The following is a 20,706-nucleotide window of genomic DNA, read 5'->3' on the forward strand; positions in this document are numbered from 1 at the left end:
TGTATCTTTTGTTTCCCTGTTGTCACCGATGACAATTCAAGAGTTGCTCCATTATTTCAACAACCAAGAACCGAGAAATCCATGGTCCTAACCAACGGTTGAAACCAATCACCAGCGCCGCTACTCAACAAGGTTTGCCAACCAACCCATCCATGAGTGGACAACTCTGCGAAAGGGGTTAACCAAAAAGGTCCTTATTGATTTGTTTTTAAAGCAGCTTATTTTCCTGCAGAAAGAGGGGAAAAAAATATTTTGCCAATTCATATAGATGTTAATCAATGTAATGGGGGTCTCCCTTTTGCAGTATGTAAATAACATGACAATCCAGTGTTTATTGAACGCATAAAGTGGCATTTTGCGACGATGGGCTTGTCATGGTTCTATAGGGATTTTTCTTAAGGGCTGCACAAATCTCCCATTTGTCAAAGATGTGTAAATATGGTTTACAAAAAAGATATAAGACATTAGCGGCGGAGGCGCTAGCCAATCAGGGAGCTGGGAATGTGGGCTGTATCATCTGGTATAAGCCCGAGCTCCCCCATGGCTGTGCCCCCCTCACCCTTTGCCTCCCTTGCTCTCAGCTCCTCCCTGCACAGCCTTTAGAGCCTGCAAGTAACCACCCATGGGTGCTAAGGCCAATACAATTTAACAAAAGGAAAAACCCATCTTTCTCCTGCCGTGTGCAGCTGTGTCTGATACAGGAGTCCGCTTTCCGTTTTGATTAAGTCATCGCAATCAACACTGAAAACGTATGGCTGTTGCAGACGAGGCATCGCAGGACAGGAGGAGGATACATTTTTACTTTGTTTAATTTTCTATGCTTTTAGCAACCACTGGCTATTGCTCGCAGGTTCTAATGGTGGTATGACCCTCAGCGTTGGGCCGACCATGTCCGTAATGGCACTGTCATCCGCGTTAAGGAACCCTCGCTTCATTCCGGCCGTTAACTTGGGAGGCAGGTGCTATCAGGTCATATCGCCTCAATAGTAAACGTTCCAACTTTGAAGTTCTACATTCTAAAAATTTCTAAATATGAGGGTCTAAATTTAGGTTTTTGGCAAGTTGTTAGTGATTGATAAAAAAAAAGTTCAAGGTCCATTCCCCACAGAGGTTCAGAAAGCTTGGAAGGGCTTTGTCTTGAAAACAGGCTGCAGGTACTAGTATGGTGGAGGAAAAGAGGTCCAAATCTTCCAAGCCCTCAGCAGTGACTGAGCATTACATCTTGGTTGGATGGAATGGTTCCGCCATCTTCCAGTACTCCATTTGGGAAGCTGAAGCACTAATCCATCACAAAGTACTCCAGTAAACAACCGCAGCAGAGGTTGAGACAAGATTTATTTCCATACAACTGGGAAGAAACGGACATAGTATCACCATCCTAAAATGGTGAACACAAAAAGCTCTGGATTTTGATAGGGTATTACATAATGAGCCATATACAGAAGTGTCAATCTGATATATTTAGTCAGTTACTTAACAATTAACTTTCTAATGGAGCATCTTCCGACCTTGAAGCATGGCTTTACACCACTATTCGTACAATCTGCTCGGCCTACCCATGTGGCATAGACCATTGTCTCTAGCGGATCATTCTACTGCACGTAACAAGCTCTGCTCTGGTACAAAGTGACCACATGGTCCCTGTTCCAGTTCTCGGGGAGCAAAACACACCTTTGCATGATATTAGGCATGTCTCTGTGTGCACCTGTGCCTCAGTCAGTGGCAGAGCCTTATGGGTCTATGTGCATGACATACAATCAGATTTCTTTCTGTACTACCTCCCAAAATATGGCTGCAGTCACTGAATCATTGACTAGTTATGGCTGCTTTTGCTCTTTCTGTGGCTCCTGTACATCTGAAACCCATGAGCAATAAAATACGTATGGTTTTGACACTTAATTCCAGGGCATTATGACCTACAAAAGTGAAGGCTAAAAGGAAAATACTTCCACAGAAGTAATAAAAGGGAGCAACAGGCTAAAAGACCAGCAAGTCAAGCGTGGCAATAATCGCCAAATCCCAGTCTTGCTTGCAGGTGGAAGAAATGAACTGTGTGTTGCAATTGGTAATGTGCCATTATGGAAGAGGGAGGGTTCAGCAATAAAATTGAAGCAGCCGTTGGACAGCACCTTTGGCATCCAACTAATGTATCAGCATTTCAGGCAGGACTTTTTCCACCATGCCTGCAGATAGAGGCTTTCCCCAACAAGACGGGACAACAGGCAAGCAGAATAGAACTAACAGGTCTTTTAAACCCATTCATGTTCTCTACCACACACCAGATGGACAATTTGCCAGAGGCAGACTCATTAACAATTACATGCTTTTACCTTGTACAACGCTGCACATTTCTCCTGCTGTGTTGCATGTAGCGCTCTCCAACTAAACTGCAGTTTACCATTCAACCACTGCAAGTACCGAATATCAACTCCATCTTTTGGGGTTGGAATGTCCTCACATCTTCTGGGACCAGCAGGCAGGCACCTTGGACACTAAATAAAGAACAAAATAACATGTCATTTACCTCTTACATCTCAAGCAGGAACAAGCACCTAATCATCAAGGGACAAGCTTTCTCCACTTGGCAAACACAAAGTACCATAACAAATCAGTAATTATGGACCTTCCGACTCCCAACTCTCCACATAATAACTACACATTAGAACATATTGCAAGAATACATATTTACGGGAGTATACAGGGGTGCTTTCCTCTCCTAACTACCACCATGCTCCTGCATCTCGGCATCCTAACCATCCTCTCCCTACCCATAGCCTGGTCCTCCTTGCTCACTCCCATGCATTCTCCCCACATAGCTCCTCTCTACTCCATCTTCCCACATTATAATGATCATCCTCACCTCTCAACTCCAACCCTGTAGACACTCCGCCTACACCCACACCATCCAACCTATTTTACCATTGTCCCTTCATCAATGAATGCCCCATCTTCAATCCACCACCTCCTGACAAAACTCACTCTAGGGTCTTATATGACAAATCTCTCTTTAACTATCCACTTTGACTCACACTTCCCCATCTTGTTTTGATGGTGGTTACAGAAACATGGATGCCCCTACATGATACTATCAGAATTGCAGCCTTGCACACAGACACCGCTAACCTTTCTGCCCGAAATAAGAAAGGCCACGGTGTTTGCCTTGTGATCAAGAAGGCCATGCCATCTGCTTTCGGAAACACTTCAGTTGATCTTTTTGCATCACTCCCTTCCAATACCATCATTAGACGTCTCTTGACATCCTGAACTTTTTCCATGATATTGCCCTCTCCCTACATTCTCTTCCCAGCTGGGCACAGAGGCCTCTTTAACTGCCACAGCATTACTAAGACCCACTCTCCTCAGGTCACCCTCTATCAAACTCCAGTCCTGGCACTCACTCGCTCTCTTCATCACCCAATTCTCCTGCCCCTTTTATGACCCATCACGTTTTCCACTCTCTTACTCAATCCACTGCTGTTATGATCTCTCCATTCTTCCTATCCTCTAATCTAAAAGAATTATAATCACAAAACCAAAATTAAAACATGACAATGACCACTAACCTATATCAAGCCAGGATTTCCTTTCAAGCTGTTGCTACTTTACTTGCTGACTACCGAGACACATTACTGCAGTACAACTAAGCAGGTCTCCTTTAACCCACTAACTTCTCAAATATTGATCTCCTCGGGCACCCAAGGGCACTTATGTTCCCTAAAGCAGTGCCACTGGTGCCAAACCCACTAGGAATTAGAGCTTTCACTAACTATTGCTATGGACGCAACCACTTTCAAATCATTACACAAGCCTAATCTCCTCACATTTGCACTCATCCCTGCAAGCTATAAATACCCTCCACAGTTTGTGCTTTGCCATATTCCCCACAAACTGTCCTCTTTCTCCTCCTCACCTGCCAATGACCACTTTGACATCTATATCCCCTCAAGAGAAACGGAACGTTGTGACTGACATACTTTCTCTGACTCCCTTCATCCAGTCTGCCAACTCCTCCTATGTACCCATTTTCATCACAGGGAAGGCACTGGTGTTGCTGACCTCCAAATTATTTTCCCTATTCAGCCTTTCAATGTACTCTGGTATCTTACCAGCATGTTCCAAGATGGCTATTATCAATTCCATCCTGTCAAAACCCACCCAAGAGCAAACCTAAGACTTGCATCAACTTCTCTAAGGAGTGGCATTCAAATCCACTGCCTATTTTTAGGATAATTGCAAGTGTGATTCCCTTCACTCTGGATCTTCCAGTATGCCCTCCATAGTCATGCTCAGCCACATTTCTAATTCTGACTCCGACTCATCAGGGCCACTGCCATTGATTCTCATTTTCCTCCTTGATCTTTAGCTATTCCACCTCCCAATTCATCTGGCTTATTTTACCTCCAACACTAGTGAACCCCTTGTGCGCTGTACACTTAATTCTTACTCCATTTAACTGTTCCCAGACATGCTGAGTTGGCTCCGCATTTGCACTATTCTTCCGGCTCCTATTTACATTTACTAGAACTCCCTTCTCATACAAGAGGGAATTCCAGATTCTTATGGTGTTATTAGCCACCACCCCAATGACCACCCAACTACTGTCACAACTTTATTACAGATTTTTATATGCATCTTTAAAAGCTGTAATTATCCATGATGTATCAAATGTCTTCCTAATGTTGTACACATTTACGTCAATGCTCTCGCATAAATTTCAGGGTGAGCTGTTCAAGTCTGTCTTCCATTTTGGTAGTTAGACCAGCAGAGCCACAAATCATTCAAAAAGGAGAAGACCAAAAAAGTATGCCTGACATTCATTAGAAATTGGCCGAAATGCCAGAGATATGCTGATTTATGGAAAGGAAGAGACTCCACTGGTGAATAGTAAGTGTCATGCAAGGTGAGTCTGAACGTCCAGACAGCTGCTGAAGGGAAGAGAGATGCCAGGTATGATCAATGGTGTAAAGAAGCCAGAGTGTCAAAGTTTTAGATAAGCTTGCAAACACTGGTTCAGTAAATCAGCAAACATAAGAGTCTAACCACAGAGAAACTGAAGGTACCATCAGACATGGACAGCATGTCAGACAGAGAAGTTGAGGACAAAAGAGAAAAGGACCTGTAAGAAAAAATTAAGTGAGAAGGTGAAATCAGAGACCATACAGCTGAGGGGAGCTGAGGAGGTGAAACAAACCAGGAAGATAATAGGCCCAGGTAGAGTGAAAGAAATAAAGGGCCCAGACAAAAAAAAGAAAGTGAGGTCGGTAGTCCCAGCAAAATTATAAGAAGGACAGAGTTAGAGGTAATTTGAGTTACATACTACAACATCTAATCCAAAGATCTGTCACAAGCCCAAGGACTGAGAAGGTAAAGAGGGATTTGAGTTGCAGGGTAGGACATGCGATTTGAAGACCCAACAACTCTCTAAGAGGGAATGAAACAGTAAAGGGTCAATTTAGATGCATGTTGGGACATGTAGTTCAAAGCCCCAGAAAGAATCTAAATAAGTAGTAGCTTGAGTTTAATAATGGGCAAAGTTTCTAAAGAGCCAGACACAGTCTGAACAATTGATTAGTCAGGTCAACAACATGATTCCCCCTTAGTTGGAAGGACTAGCTTTTGGCTGTTTTCTAACCAACCCTCCCCTCTTTTGACAAAGCCAGGGTATGTGTAATGGATCATTACAAATGTCATAACACTCGGCATCCATCATTTCTCTCTGTGGTAAAGAAGGGAGTCCTCACGTCACAAGATTCTCCCTTTCGGCTACTGTCCTCGAAGCCTGTGGGGGACAACCCATGCCACCCCTTATTTTCCCTATGGGCACCTTCACTAAAGGGAAGACCTCCAGTGTCCCCACACTGCAACAGAACACAAGGCAAACGAGCTATGAACAACCTGGTAACCTAGAATTGCAAAGCCATTGTTATTTGTGTTTTTTTTATAGTGATTTTGCTGGTGTGCAATGGGTGATGGGGCAGTAAGCTAAAGGCTGGAGGACTGAATCTAAGCCAGTGATTTTCAAGCAATGGGTTCAGACATAAAAGTGTGTCATAAGTGTGATGAATGGTTCACAGTGACAAGGAAGAAAACAGACCCCTACAGGACATAAGAGTCATTCAGTTCCCACGTTGACTGCACAAAATCATGGGCTGCTTCTTTACTGTAAGATTTTTGAGGGATGTTTTATTATATCTCTGTTTTCAGTTGCTTAGAGTTGTGTGGGAGTCCCAATGGTAGCTGAATCCAGTCTGCCTGCCCATGAAGACACAGCTAGTCTACCGGGAATACAAAACATGGCATATTCCATATAGACCTACCTGCCGAACAGCCTACCTTTCTCATATAGACTGGCAGATGCCTGTAGTCATGGGATCTCTCTCTCAGTAGTGTATGGGAGGATAGGTCCAAGGGACCCCCCTCCCCTGCAGCCCCCCCCTTGTGAATTCCATGGCTCGTCGGGAGTCACCCCTGCCACCAGGGCCCAGGTGGCGGGTGGGCCACTGGCTGAAACATTGACCAAACGTGCTGTATTACGCTAGGCCCTGGAAACCATTTTGTGAAACCAGAATGACAGGAGCCCCTGTGCGCCGCAGCGCGGCCCCCACCCTTGGAGTCCTCACTTGTCCCTGCGGCCAAAGCTCCCTGGCAGATCCGCTGAGAGCCTGTTCCCACGAACAGACGGACATGAGCTAGTGCTAGACGCAAACACTGTAACATTCACCTTCCGCAGTGTATCACTGTCCTCAGTATGACCCGGCCAGCAGGGCCGGGGTGGAAAAGGACTGTAAAATGGTCCCCCGACAAAAGTAGAGCCCCCATATACTAATGAGCAAACTGCCTGTGATGAAACTCTTCTCTCCATGACCTTTTTGATAAAACATGTAACCTCCATGAAGATGGCAGAGTGTGTGTTCATATGGCATTCTGGTTGAAGTACCCACATCCCCGTAGCTATGCGCAAATAGTAAAAGTGTCCCGGGGTTTTTATGTTATATGTTTCGCCGAGAAGAATGTACTCCAAGGTCCTATGCCATAACTGAACTAATGCTGCTAGAGTGCAAAGGAAGACAAGTGCAACCACATTGGGAGCTCATGTAAATTGTGTATGAAAATACACAGAATGTATTTGAATGTCCAAGCTCACCATGTGTCACTGCCATCAGTCTCATTGGCCAGTTGTTCCTGCGTGCTCCACCAACCTTAATACTACCTCGCTTACCATGCATACATGCATAAAATGTAACAAAATGTTGTGGTTGTTAAATACTTAACATATAGTTATCAATTGCAAAATGGCTATAGGTAACGCATTTGAAATGGCCACGTAAAGGCACTAACAATGTAGAAATATAAGCTTTGAAAAGACTCAATGAGTATTGTACATTATATGAATATTTATGCCTCTTTCACATAATCTGCAGCACACGAGGAAAATACCATTGTTTGTATATCCAAGGCCATTCCCCCTTCCTCCCCATTGAAGCCTGCCAGACGGAAAGCAGAGGCCTGTGCTGTCACCTCCCCCAGTTCGGCTGGAGCCGCTTCAAGCATTCACGTTCCCCCGCAGCTCCCAGGGCCGCGGCCAGCCACCTGAATTATTTACAACCCAGCAGTAAACCCCGGCCATAAACGCAGGCCAAAAGGTGCCCTTTCTTAGGCTCCACGACCCACCAGCTCACCCCAGGTTAATGGCCCCTGTAAAATGAGGACACCCAATATTATAGCAACACTGTAGGAACACATTCATAATGACTTCTAACGAGACATGATAACTTGGACAGCTCGCCCCTTACCCTGAGACCCAACCTCGTGACCTATGATACCCGGTCAACAGGATAATGGTAACCATGTATTGATGTATTACCAAAGGACCCACTCTAGGTGCATTCCCCCTGTGTTGCATTAACCTGTAGAATAACCTATTGGAAGATTTACCGGGAAAGATAATATTGCGGTATTGAATGAATGCGGTGTGCGTGGCCCTAGGGCAGAAAGCCAAGGAAGACGTTCATCAATGACTCTGGCCATGCCTGGCACAACAGCACCGCCCGGATGAGCCCAGCTGACCTGCCCGGCCCACGTTGGCAACCAGTGACGTCCGCCAACCACGGCGCACCACATCACAGATGCACCTATAGTTAGTCGTCACCACCCAATCCCCACGAACATGTGCCCCCTGTAGTGTTTAGGTTCTTATGACGTATTTTGTAAATATATACGCCTTTCTTTGCTAATGTCAGACAGAGCGCTCTCGGAGTTTGCAGAGTCCTTTGCATGCCCTATTTTGACTTAAACTCCCATTAAGCTCAACCGCACTTTGTCTTAGCCTTATTCCCTCTGGGAGAGTCCATTATTGTCTCTCATTGTGGGGAGGATCGTGCTATCTGGGGACGCTCGCCTTCAGTGGTGACCCCGACAGCGTGATTATTTTTCCTTAAATATATCCCTACCGTCCCCTTTGGCACGTAAATCTCTGGTCGAAAAGGGATACGCACGGTGCGCCGGCTCCGGAAGGCTGCCCGCCAACAGCGACGCTCAGAAGTGCGCACTCAACAGAGAGGGTACGGGATCCCGGTTGAAAAATCCCCTTTGAGTACCGCTCGCCGGAGCCGCGGCTGACCGTTGAGCGTACAGCAACACTGCCTGGACGGACCCAGTTTGGAGACTCTCGGTTCAAGACGGGCACTTGCAAGCGACCATAAAGGGAGCAGGGGAGGAAAACAGGACAGGAAACGAGGTTGTTTGAAAAGGGACACTTTGGGATTACTAAGAACCACTCTAGGTTTTCTTTACTTTTTCTTCGCATATGGCCATTAGGATCAAGAGGTAAAAAGAGATAAAGAAACGGGAACCTAGCTCGGCGAGGGGGTAGAAGGCGGCGCCGCATAGTGCTATCTTGACTAGTACTGGGAATATATGAAGTGGAAAATGAGCTAAAGGTGTCTGGTAAAAGGAAGACACAGTGAATACATTAGTTACTGCTATTCTTTCTATTCTTCTCTCTGGGTTTATGGGGAAAAAACAGGGTTAGTACCAAAAAAGAAAAAAGAAAATAACCTAAGTAAAAAGACGAGTTTATATCAAAACTACAAAGACGAATTCATATCAGATTAAGAAAGAAAGGGACATCTAGCAAGGGAGGAAAGGGATTACAAATTGAGCTGTGAATAGAGTGTTGTCTATTGGTGTGTACGCATCACATGTGTCAAAACATATTTGTCAAGAAGAATGTGTAAACGTGGTAAAAAGTGCATAATTATGGTGTGGTCATGGTAAGTGTGACCAGAAGAAATTTTACGGGGAAGAGCCCGATGCAGTAAAGTGACTGTTTTTTTAATAAATGTGCTGAAGATATTGGTGGTGCACAAAGGGTGGTTTGCTTTTGTATGTGCCCCTAAATTATACGGAATAGATGCTGTGCACGCCCATTCTCATATTGCCCAGGTGGCAGAAACACACACAGGTCCCTACACGCAAAGATACACAAATACATAGATACATCTGGTGATATAGATAGATATATATATATATATATATATATCTATATCAAGCAACCACGAACCATGGGGGCAGAGACACCATTGGCCCATATTTGTAAGAATCTACCTGGGTATGCTGAACGTATTAAGAAATATCACGACCAGTGGATTACAGAATTAAAGGGGGAAGGGTAACCCCAAATATGGCCAGGAGGGGGATCGTTTGACAAGAGTGTCCTAGATATGGTAGCTACATGCATTTGTTTAAAATACAAGGGGAAGCAGTTACATAATAGGAGAGAAATATTAGATCTATGGAGATTGTTTGAAGAAGTACCCCCTCCCAAAAAAAGAGAGCTAGGTACTGATTTGCCATCTACTACTGACAACCCCTTACTAATACCAAAAGACGACAAGATATTGCAAGAAGGGGAACCACCAGTAGAGGTAACTAAATTGTACCCAATATTAAATAAACCAGTGCCCGCAGAAGGATACAGTGATCCCACATACGTGCCCCCAACATCAGTCACCGCGACTCGAGGGCCAACGGCACCCCCACCGTATGAGAGCCATAGAGAGCGCGAACAGGTAAGTACACCAATAGTAAACTTAGGACTTAGAGGAAAGTGAAAGATTAAGCATGGCGATAGGAGGAGGAAATGAGGGGTTGGATGGCGCATGTTCGGAAAGAACAATGGAAGAAGAATGGACAGGACGACTAAGGAATAGGTTGGGGAAAATGGCGCCACTAGGAAAGAACGGAATGAAGGTGAGTACAGATAAGACAACAAAGGGGACGTCACAACTCCCACTAATACACAGGGGAGGAGGGAGGCCGAATTACATACCCTGGGCTCAGATGGACAAGGCCAATCTGTTAAAGCTATTACCACCGCTATCAGGAGGGGCAAGCAAGTGGATATATGCATTTGAGAAACACACAGCCGGGGTACCTCTAGCAATAGGTGATGTGAAAAGTCTGCTAGTATCGGCAGTTGGGGATCAAGCTGACAGAGTATGGGTAAAGGCTGGCTTCCCGGGAGTAACGTTAGACTGCGATCGCCATGATGGGGCCTCTTTTAACACAGTACGTGCAAGGGTGTGGGACGCATTAAGAGAGACATTCCCAGACACCCCAGATTTGCAGTCAGTCATGCAATGTACGATGAATGATGGGGAAGATGCTATGGATTACATTTTTCGGGTCCAGGAGATGTGGAGAGCGGAAACGGGCACGCCCTAGTATCAGTCAACCTCATTATTTTACTTTATAATAAAGAGAGGGCTCCATAAAGAGGTACAAAAGGCACTTGACAAAATTGCAGGTATTGAAGCAAAAGGATGGCCGAAATACAGAGCATAATAGTTCACCATTGTAAACGAATAAAGGAAAGGGAAAAAGAGATTGCGCAAAAAAGATTGGCAGACGAGGCAAAGTTAGTACAAACAAAACTGGTGAAGGTCTCTGCAGCAGTAGCCGCGCTCCCTCACAGCAGGGAGGGAGAAGAGGAGGAGCAGTGGCTGGTAGCAATACAGGGAAGGATGGCAACAAATTGGGCAGGAGCAGGGCAACGTCAGTGGAACGAGCAGGAGCAGAACGGAGGTCCGCAGTGGCAAGATTGGGCCCCTCGAGGGGGACGAGGTGGGTACAGTGGTCGCAGAGGGGGTGGACAAGGGTACGGGGGAAACGGAGGAAATGGATTGCAAGGTCCGAGAGGTGCGCAGGGAAGCTGTTGGAACTGCGGGAGGTGGGGGCACTTTCCCAGAGAGTGCAGGAGTAGATCGAACAACGGATTTCAAGAGATGGAACACTATGGTAACCCTCACCCGGGAAGCCCATACGGTCTTCCAATGGGACGACAACAGAGGGAACAAGAACAGGGGTACCCAGAGCAAAGGCAAGCGCACCATTACAGAACACAGAATCACCCACAAAACAACGACAATATGCACTACACCCCAGGCAACCCTTTCGCAACGAATGCCAATGGAGCACCAGCCCCTGTCCCCTATAGTGGTGTGTCAGTAGTTTCAGGAAACATCTTCCGCCAGGGGGGACAATGAGACAACAAGCATAGGACAGCCCACAGAGAACACTTGCGTGTCCTGTACTATCTACCACCTACGATGCAGCGGAGGAACCATTGGTAGGGGCGCAGATAGGAGACAAGCAGTTCATATTTATGGTAGATTCGGGAGCCGAGAAATCATGTATCCGTGAGGGCCGGTTTCTGCTATCTAACCGAAAGTTAGAGACACAGGGGTTCTCTGGGGCTGTAATTGAAGTTCCTTACACAGAAGATTTGGATGTGACCGTGGGGGGTAAAACGGTAAAGACACCCCTACTGTATTATGAACAATCGCCAATAAACCTGCGCGGAAGGTACCTTCTTAGCAAGCTTAACATGACAATATCATTTACAGAAAGAGGGATAGTGTGCTCAACCCCAGGAATATGCCCATTACGCGCAATGCTTGTGGCACATGCCCGGCAACAGCACAAGAAATACGCGGCATGCCAGTGGACGAAAGAATGTTTATCGAAGGATTAAAAACACTGGCCCAAGTGGTTCCCGAGCTAAAAAAGTTAGAGTGGAGGATACCAGCAGAATTCATCTTCCGCCCAATAGTACGCCCAGACATAGCACCAGGTATCCTTCGACCTGCATGCTGTACAAGTATCAGCAAAAAGGATTGCAGTAATTGGGATGGATATAGACGGGTGTGAATGGCGCACTGTACTGTGCATCAATGCTGATATTGCCCTACGAGACTTATCTTATGAGGATCTCTTCTCTGATTCGGAGAGTGATGGCGAGATAATAATGGAAATAGCAATACCCTGTGACATTTTAATTCAAACAAGACAAGTGCCCGTCCAGTTGATGGCAGTGGTGGGAGCACCACCGTCATTTTTTGATGATGACATGCGACTGGTGCCAAACAATTTTTGGACAACAGGCCCCCATGATGTAGGCTTGTTGCATGGAGTGACACCAGTGGTAATAAAACTCAAACCAGGGGCAATTGTGCCCCGAGTGAAGCAATACCCACTGTCCGCGAAGCTGAGGAAGGGATAAAAGAGACAATAAATGCATTGTTAGCACAAGGGATAATAGTGCCCTCAAACTCCCCATGTAACCCCTGTATCTATCCTATTAAAAAAGCAAAAGGAGGGGCTTGGAGGATGATCCAAGATTTACGCCCCCTAAATGACGTCATACAAAAAGAATTTCCTTTGGTTCCAAACCCTGCATCCATACTGTGCAGTATCCCAAAAACGGCATCACATTTCACAGTGGTTGATTTGAAAAATGCATTCTTCTCCATCCCCTTGGCGGAAGAAAGCAGATACTTGACAGCATTCACACTAGGGTGGAAGAGATACGAGCATTGCAGGCTACCCCAGGGGTACTGTGAAAGTCCAAGCATATTGAACCGCATACTACACGAAGACCTGGGTAATCTATCAGTTGAAAGCACGATCATTCAGTACGTAGATGATTTGCTCGTCTGCGCACAAAGTGAAGAGATGTGCAGAAGAGACTCAGTTACCCTCTTGACACTGCTGGCCAATAAAGGGTACAAAGTGGACAAAGGGAAACTACAATACTGCCAGTCAGAAGTGCTGTACCTGGGACAGCTGATATCAAAGGACGGGAAAAGAATAATACCCGACAGAGTAGAAGCAATAAGGTCAGTGAGAAAACCAACCACAGTGAAGGAGATGCAGAAATTCTTGGGAATGTGTAACTATTGCAGAGCATGGATACTAGATTATGCAGCCTACACCAGACCATTACTGCAAGCACTCAAAGAGGCCCAGCAAGAGGACAGGAAAATAGAGTGGTCAAAAGAAATGAGTGACTTGTTTGGGTCGCTAAAGGAGCTGATCTCGAGTGCTCCAGTACTCGCCAATCCTGATTATGAGCGCAAATTTTACCTGTTCTCACATTGCAAGGGGACTCTTATGACTCTTATGACGGCTGTACTGACACAAAAGACTTCCCTAGGACACAAACCATTGGCCTACTATAGCGGCACATTGGATGCGGTAATGCAAGGTCACTTCGCATGCGAGCAGTCCCTCGCTGCCGCCGCGTTCGCCATTGAGAAAAGTGCCACAATATTAATGGGGTGCCCTGTCACATTATTTGTGGAACACTCATTGTTTGCAATACTGGAGAGATCAAAGAGTACACTGACTACACAGCGAGCAACCGCCTATGAGATAATATTGTCCAGCGCCAATATCCATGTAGTGAGGTGCAGGACAGTAAACCCAGCAACATTCATTACAGAACCATGCACACTGGAGGACATGCAAGAACACAATTGTGCAACATACACAGGAGAAACGGGGGAGGGCACAGTGGTGTGTGAAAATGCTCTGAGCGAAGGAGAGGTGTATTTTGTAGATGGGTCAGCATCTATTGATATGGACACAGGAGAGAAACATGTGGGACTAGCAGTAGTGAGGCTAGAAGAAGGTGAGTATGAAGTGTTAGTACAATACCGCCTTCCATCCCATTTCTCAGCCCAAGCAGCAGAACTTATCGCCCTAATGGAAGCATTACATGCAGCTAAAGGATGTGCAGTAACGATATACACAGATTCAGCCTACATGACGACCACCGTACATGGAGGTCTAGCCCGGTGGGGGCGGAGAGGGTTTTGAAGGGCGGATGGGACCCCAGTGCAACACGCCGAACTGTTGAAGGAATTGATTGAGGCCCTGAAGGGTCCAACAATGGTAGCAATAGTGAAATGCCAAGCACATACGTCCAACACTGACGTTGTGTCTTTGGGGAACGCAGCAGCAGACGCTGCTGCCAAAGAGGCTTCGTATTTCGAAAGACATGGAGCAGGTGAGTACCTATTGCAGCACCAGACGAACGAAGAGCTTCCTGAAGGATACAATGCCATGCCCATATCGCAAATACTAGAACTACAGGAAGGTGCAAGTTGTGAAGAAAAGATGGTGTGGGAAAAAAGGGGGTGCAGCCAATCGGCAACAGACTTATTGTGGCGCCAAAATAACTCAGGAAATGTAGTAATGCCCATCAAACTGTTAGAGATAGCATTCCAGCAATTACACTTCCCAGCGCACAATACTAAACAACACATTGTGGCAGAGATACAGGAAGATTGGTTCGTGCCATGTCTCCAGGAACACATATCTAGATTGACAATGGAGTGCACAACTTGCCAAATATATAATTCCGGGATGACCCTACGGAAACTCAGGGGGACAATCCCAAAACCAACAGGGCCCTTCAGAGAACTGCACATCGATTATGCAGACATGGGGGAGAGGTGTAATGGGGCACGCTACATGATAGTGGTTGTATGTCCATTTTCCAGGTGGGTGGAAGCGGGTCCATGTACGCGACCTGATGCTAAGAGCGCTGCAAAGTTCCTAGTGAGGGAAGTGTTCCCGCGTTGGGGAATTTGTGACGTAATTCGCTCAGACAACGGCACTTATTTTGTGAACGAGCTCTTCAAGGAGGTGACTGCGTTATTGGGAATAAAGCAAACTCTGCTTGATTTATCATCCTCAAAGTAACAGCGTTGTCGAAAAGATGAATGGCCTGTTGAAAGGAAGATTGTCTAAATTGTGTTTTTCATTAAAGAAAAACTGGATCTACTGCTTACCCCTTGCACTGTTTGAGCTGAGGAATCCGCCGAGCAAGGATCATCATCTGTCCCCGCGCGAAATCTTGACAGGGAGACGGATGCACACAGCACATTCCCCACTGCGCCAACACTCAGATGCACACAGAAGCGCGACCATATTAGGAGATGAATACACAGATTACCTGAAGAAGCTAACTAGGGCAGCGCGTGCAATTTCAAGGCAGCTCTCACCACCATTCACAAGGGAAGAAGGGAACACAACGGTGTCCTTTGTGGAACCGGACACACAAGGACAACTAATGCCAGGAGAGTTCATTTATGTCCGGAGCTTTGTGCGCCGGTGGAATGCCCCAAGGTTCCATGGGCCATATGAAGTGGTGTTTTGCACACCCACAGCTGTAAAGGTGAAAGGACTCAGGTATTGGATACATTTGACAGATGTGCGGAAGGCATATACTAGGGTGCAGGAAGAAGTGGATGGGGAAGTACAGACAACAGCAAACCAACATAATGGAAATGATGAGTGAACATGAACAGATGAATGGATGAGTAACTGATAAATAAAGCTGTTAACGAAATATTTCTATTACAGGTTATTGATCGAGATAAATGCAACAAAAAAAATGTGTTCAGTTGAAAATAGTGTAAAATATATGTATTTTCTGCACCCTTCTCTGTGTACCCTTCCCCCCTCCCTCCCAACCATCTCCCTTTTTTATGACCTCCTGGTACATAGAGTGCCAACAAAAATGTTTACATACACGTACTTAATGCACTTTTATATCTCAAACAGGAACTACCATGGCAACAAACGGGCAGCCTGCAACAAATAGATTGATTAGATGTAGGGATGCTTTAGTTGAAAGGTGTAGATATTCGTATGAGTGTGGACTGTCTGTATGCATTACATTATTTTTTACAATGCTGTTTGGCTTGGTTACTTATTGGTTCATAGTGTTCATCTCTGGGGAGGGAATAACGGGATTAATGTAACAAATCAAACTACAGCTGCGGATACTAGAGAAGGTGATTTTTTGAGGTGGGACGGATCTAAACTTGTATGGGGATATTACACAAAACCGCCCAATGTTGTTACGCCGCCAAATGAAAGAATGCAGGATAAAATGCAAAATAGTACAACTTCCCCGCCAAATGTCTCCGATTACAATGCCCGCAGTTTAAATGATCGCAACCCCTCTGTTATATCATGGATGTACAACACCCCCACTAGCGTGCCCACCCATGTAACCACCCCCACAATAGAGAACACACTACCCGATAGAATAAAGAAAGAGAATGAAGAGATGGCAGTGAGATACACAGCATTATATGATGAATGGGAAAAGGGGGGCGGAAAGGAGAAAGGGGGGCCTAGACTGTTCCTCGCCCATGAAGCTGGGAGATATCTGAGAAATAATAGGAGGAAAAGGGAGGTGGGGAGGAGAAAATATGACGAATATTACAGGTTGGGGCTGGACAAGATGGAAGACCCACGACACCCCCACCAGACAAATAAATGGTATGCAGACATGAGTGCAACTGCAAAACAAACAACAAATGAGAGTTGCTATGTCTGCTCCCTTATTCCCCATGCTTCAGGCACACCCAAAGTATTGCTGCCAAAAGAGTTGCCTATTATGGATGCCCAATGCCTCCTTCATCTCACGTTGTGTAGAATTAAGAACACCTTCAGGCACACGAGGTAACTTTTAAAATGCTGCAGAATGAGAAGACCTGCTACCCGAAAGCGGAAGGAGTGATATGTTTGGAAGAACCATTTTTTATAATACAAGGGACATTATTTTTAGAAAATAAGTGGAAAGATGAAGAGATAATGTGCAAAGCTGAAGCGCTGCGAGGTGTGGCACCAGAGAAAATGCAGTGGATAGAGAAGACATGCACACCAGTATGGAAAGATCACATCTCAAAATTGGCCTGGGTGACTGCCATTGAGAAGCCCTTCAAGCTACAAAAAGAAATAAACTATGAGCTGTGTTTCAAGGGAGACGGGAAAACTATCATGGGGGGAAACAAAAACTGCAACAAGACCCTCACCATCCCGGATATGAGAAAAGGGACAGCAGCCCTCATGGAATCTTATTGGGTATGTGGCAACCAGGCATACCTGCACCTCCCACAATCCTGTTGTGGCAGCTGCTCATTGGCCACATTACATTCTGCACTAATGGTGATACCGGAGAGCCACATTGATGGGAGCAAGAAAATGCGAGAGACCCCTCAGCAGAATGAGGCCCAACCAACTGCAGAATCACAATTATATGTCCTGTCTTCCGGTAATAAGGGGGAGATGCGGTCTCGGAACAGACAATCGTCGAACTATATATCAAAAGCATCCTCAGAACTACTGGCACAGATCCCAGACAGATATCGATTGTTCAGCTCTGCAGAGACTTTCTTCGCTTCACTCATCTCCAGCATCCATGCCAGGGCAAATGCAAAATGGCTCCAAATAACACGCTGGGAACTGATTCAGCTGGCAAATGACACTGAAGAAGGATTTAACATAATAAAAGTGGAACTGCGAGCACTGCGGCTAATGACCATGCAAAATAGGTATGTCTTAGACCTGTTAACAGCGATGGACGGAGGTGTTTGCCGAAAAATTGGGAGTGCCTGCTGCACTTTCGTACCTTCCGAAGATGCAGATAATGGTTCCTTATCCCACGTGATCGAAGCCGTACATAACCTAGGAGAAAGAATGAAAATGGAAGGTGGAGCAGAAGCAAGCACTTGGTTCGACAACATCTTCTCCTGGGTCCCGTCATGGCTGGGAATGACTGTTAAATTACTGATGCCGGCAGTGGCGTTTTTTCTTTTTATTTTTTGCGTGTGCCAGGTGGGTCTTCGATGTTGTGCAAACGCAGTACCAAATGGTGCAATGATGATGTGACAATGGGCAACGCTCGGGGTACAATACAAAATATGCAGGAGGTAGAGGTACAAACAGGAGCAGAAAACACACCAAGATTCCAGACGGTGCCCATATACCACAGCGGGGATGTAGCAGACAGGCTATGGCACACTACAATCAAAGAGCCCCATGAACCCGAGTGGTATGAGGAGGTGTGGGTGGATTTTGAAGGGGACGGAGGTTGTATATATGTGACCTGCACACCAGACGAGTATGCTAGAAGGGGAGAAAGCCTGCGAGGGGTATGTAGGGCATGGATGCCCATAAAAGGCACCCCTGTATGGGATGAGGCAATAGCTGAAGAAGAGGCACGCCAGAGGTTGAGGCAGTTACAGTATTCGTTACTTAAGTAACGAAAGGGGGGAAATGTATGGGAGGATAGGTCCAAGGGACCCCCCTCCCCTGCAGCTCCCCCCCCCTTGTGAAGTCCATGGCTCGTCGGGGGTCCCCCCTGCCACCAGGGCCCAAGTGGCGGGTGGGCCACTGGCTGAAACATTGACCAAACGTGCTGTATTACGCTAGGCCCTGGAAACCATTTTGTGAAACCAGAATGACAGGAGCCCCTGTGCGCCGCAGCGCGGCCCCCACCCTTGGAGAGTCCTCACTTGTCCCTGCGGCCACAGCTCTCTGGCAGATCCGCTGAGAGCCCATTCCCACAAACAGACAGACATGAGCTAGTGCTAGACCCAAACACTGTAACATTCACCTTCCGCAGTGTATCACTGTCCTCAGTATGACCCGGCCAGCAGGGACGGGGTGGAAAAGAACTGTAAAATGGTCCCCCGACAAAAGTAGAGCCCCCAAATACTAATGAGCAAACTGCCTGTGATGAAACTCTTCTCTCCATGACCTTTTTGATAAAACATGTAACCTCCATGAAGATGGCAGAGTGTGTTCTCATATGGCATTCTAGTTGAAGTACCCACATCCCCGTAGCTATGCGCAAATAGTAAAAGTGTCCCGGGGTTTTATGTTATATGTTTCGCCGAGAAGAATGTACTCCAAGGTCCTATGCCATAACTGAACTAATGCTGCTAGAGTGCAAAGCAAGACAAGTGCAACCACATTGGGAGCTCATGTGTCACTGCCATCAGTCTCATTGGCCAGTTGTTCCTGCGTTCTCCACCAACCTTAATACTACCTCGCTTACCATGCATGCATGCATAAAATGTAACAAAATGTTGTGGTTGTTAAATACTTAACATATAGTTATCAATTGCAAAATGGCTATAGGTAACGCATTTGAAATGGCCACGTAAAGGCACTAACAATGTAGAAATATAAGCTTTGAAAAGACTCAATGAGTATTGTACATTATATGAATATTTATGCCTCTTTCACATAATCTGCAACACACGAGGAAAATACCATTGTGGGTATATCCAAGGCCATTCCCCCTTCCTCCCCATTGAAGCCTGCCAGACGGAAAGCAGAGGCCTGTGCTGCTCTGCCTCACCTCCCCCAATTCGGCTGGAGCCGCTTCAAGCATTCACGTTCCCCCGCAGCTCCCAGGGCCGCGGCCAGCCACCTGAATTATTTACAACCCAGCAGTAAACCCCGGCCATAAACGCAGGCCAAAAGGTGCCCTTTCTAAGGCTCCACAACCCACCAGCTCACCCCAGGTTAATGGCCCCTATAAAATTAGGACACCCATTATTATAGCAACACTGTAGGAACACATTCATAATGACTTCTAACGAGACATGATAACTTGGACAGCTCGCCCCTTACCCTGAGACCCAACCTCCTGACCTATGATACCCGGTCAACAGGATAATGGTAACCATGTGTTGATATATTACCAAAGGACCCCACTCTAGGTGCATTCCTCCTGTGTTGCATTAACCTGTAGAATAACCTACTGGAAGATTTACCGGGGAAGATAATATTGCGGTATTGAATGAATGCGGTGTGCGTGGCCTTAGGGCAGAAAGCCAAGGAAGACGTTCATCAATGACACTGGCCATGCCTGGCACAACAGCACCGCCCGGATGAGCCCAGCTGACCTGCCCGGCCCACGTTGGCAACCAGTGACGTCCGCCAACCACGGCGCACCACATCACAGATGCACCTATAGTTAGTCGGCGCCACCCAATCCCCACAAACATGTGCCCCCTATAGTGTTTAGGTTCTTATGACGTTTTTTTTAAATATATACGCCTGTCTTTGCTAATGTCAGACAGAGCGCTCTCAGAGTTTGCAGAGTCCTTTGCATGCCTTATTTTGACTTATATAAACTCCCATTAAGCTCACCCGCACTTTGTCTTAGCCTTATTCCCTCTGGGAGAGTCCATTATTGTCTCTCATTGTGGGAAGGATCGTGCTATCAGGGGACGCTCGCCTTCAGTAGTCAAAGCCAATCTGTCTTAAAGGTGAATACTAAATGTTAAAAATAATACAATTATTTGAGAACTGAAAAATGAAGTAAAACTGCATTGTGAAATGGTAAAGAAATATTTAACTATCCAAAGGGCCAGTTCCATATAAAAAAAATAAACTGTAAACAGAAATGAAGTGCTAGGAAACTCAACTTGCAACATATTTAGGACTAATAGAGAGTGTCCATGATGTAGATCATCAGTAATGGAAAACATCAGTACCGCAGGTTAAAGGTTAGAAAATTAGCTATGCAGAAACGTAACCCCGTCCCTGAAA

General features: G+C 46.0%; 1 protein-coding gene across 1 annotated transcript in view; it reads right to left on the reverse strand.

Moving 5' to 3' along the window:
- The window catches only part of TEDC1 (tubulin epsilon and delta complex 1), a 1,283,797-nt gene that overhangs the window by 821,757 nt on the left and 441,334 nt on the right, over window positions 1-20,706 (reverse strand). The window contains exon 4 of the mRNA XM_069637387.1: window positions 2,331-2,492. Coding sequence (XP_069493488.1) covers window positions 2,331-2,492 — 162 coding nt within the window. The remainder of the gene's footprint in view (window positions 1-2,330; window positions 2,493-20,706) is intronic.

The sequence above is a fragment of the Ambystoma mexicanum genome, chromosome 14 (assembly GCF_040938575.1).
Source record: "Ambystoma mexicanum isolate Mex_15411 chromosome 14, UKY_AmexF1_1, whole genome shotgun sequence".
NCBI lineage: Eukaryota > Metazoa > Chordata > Amphibia > Caudata > Ambystomatidae > Ambystoma > Ambystoma mexicanum.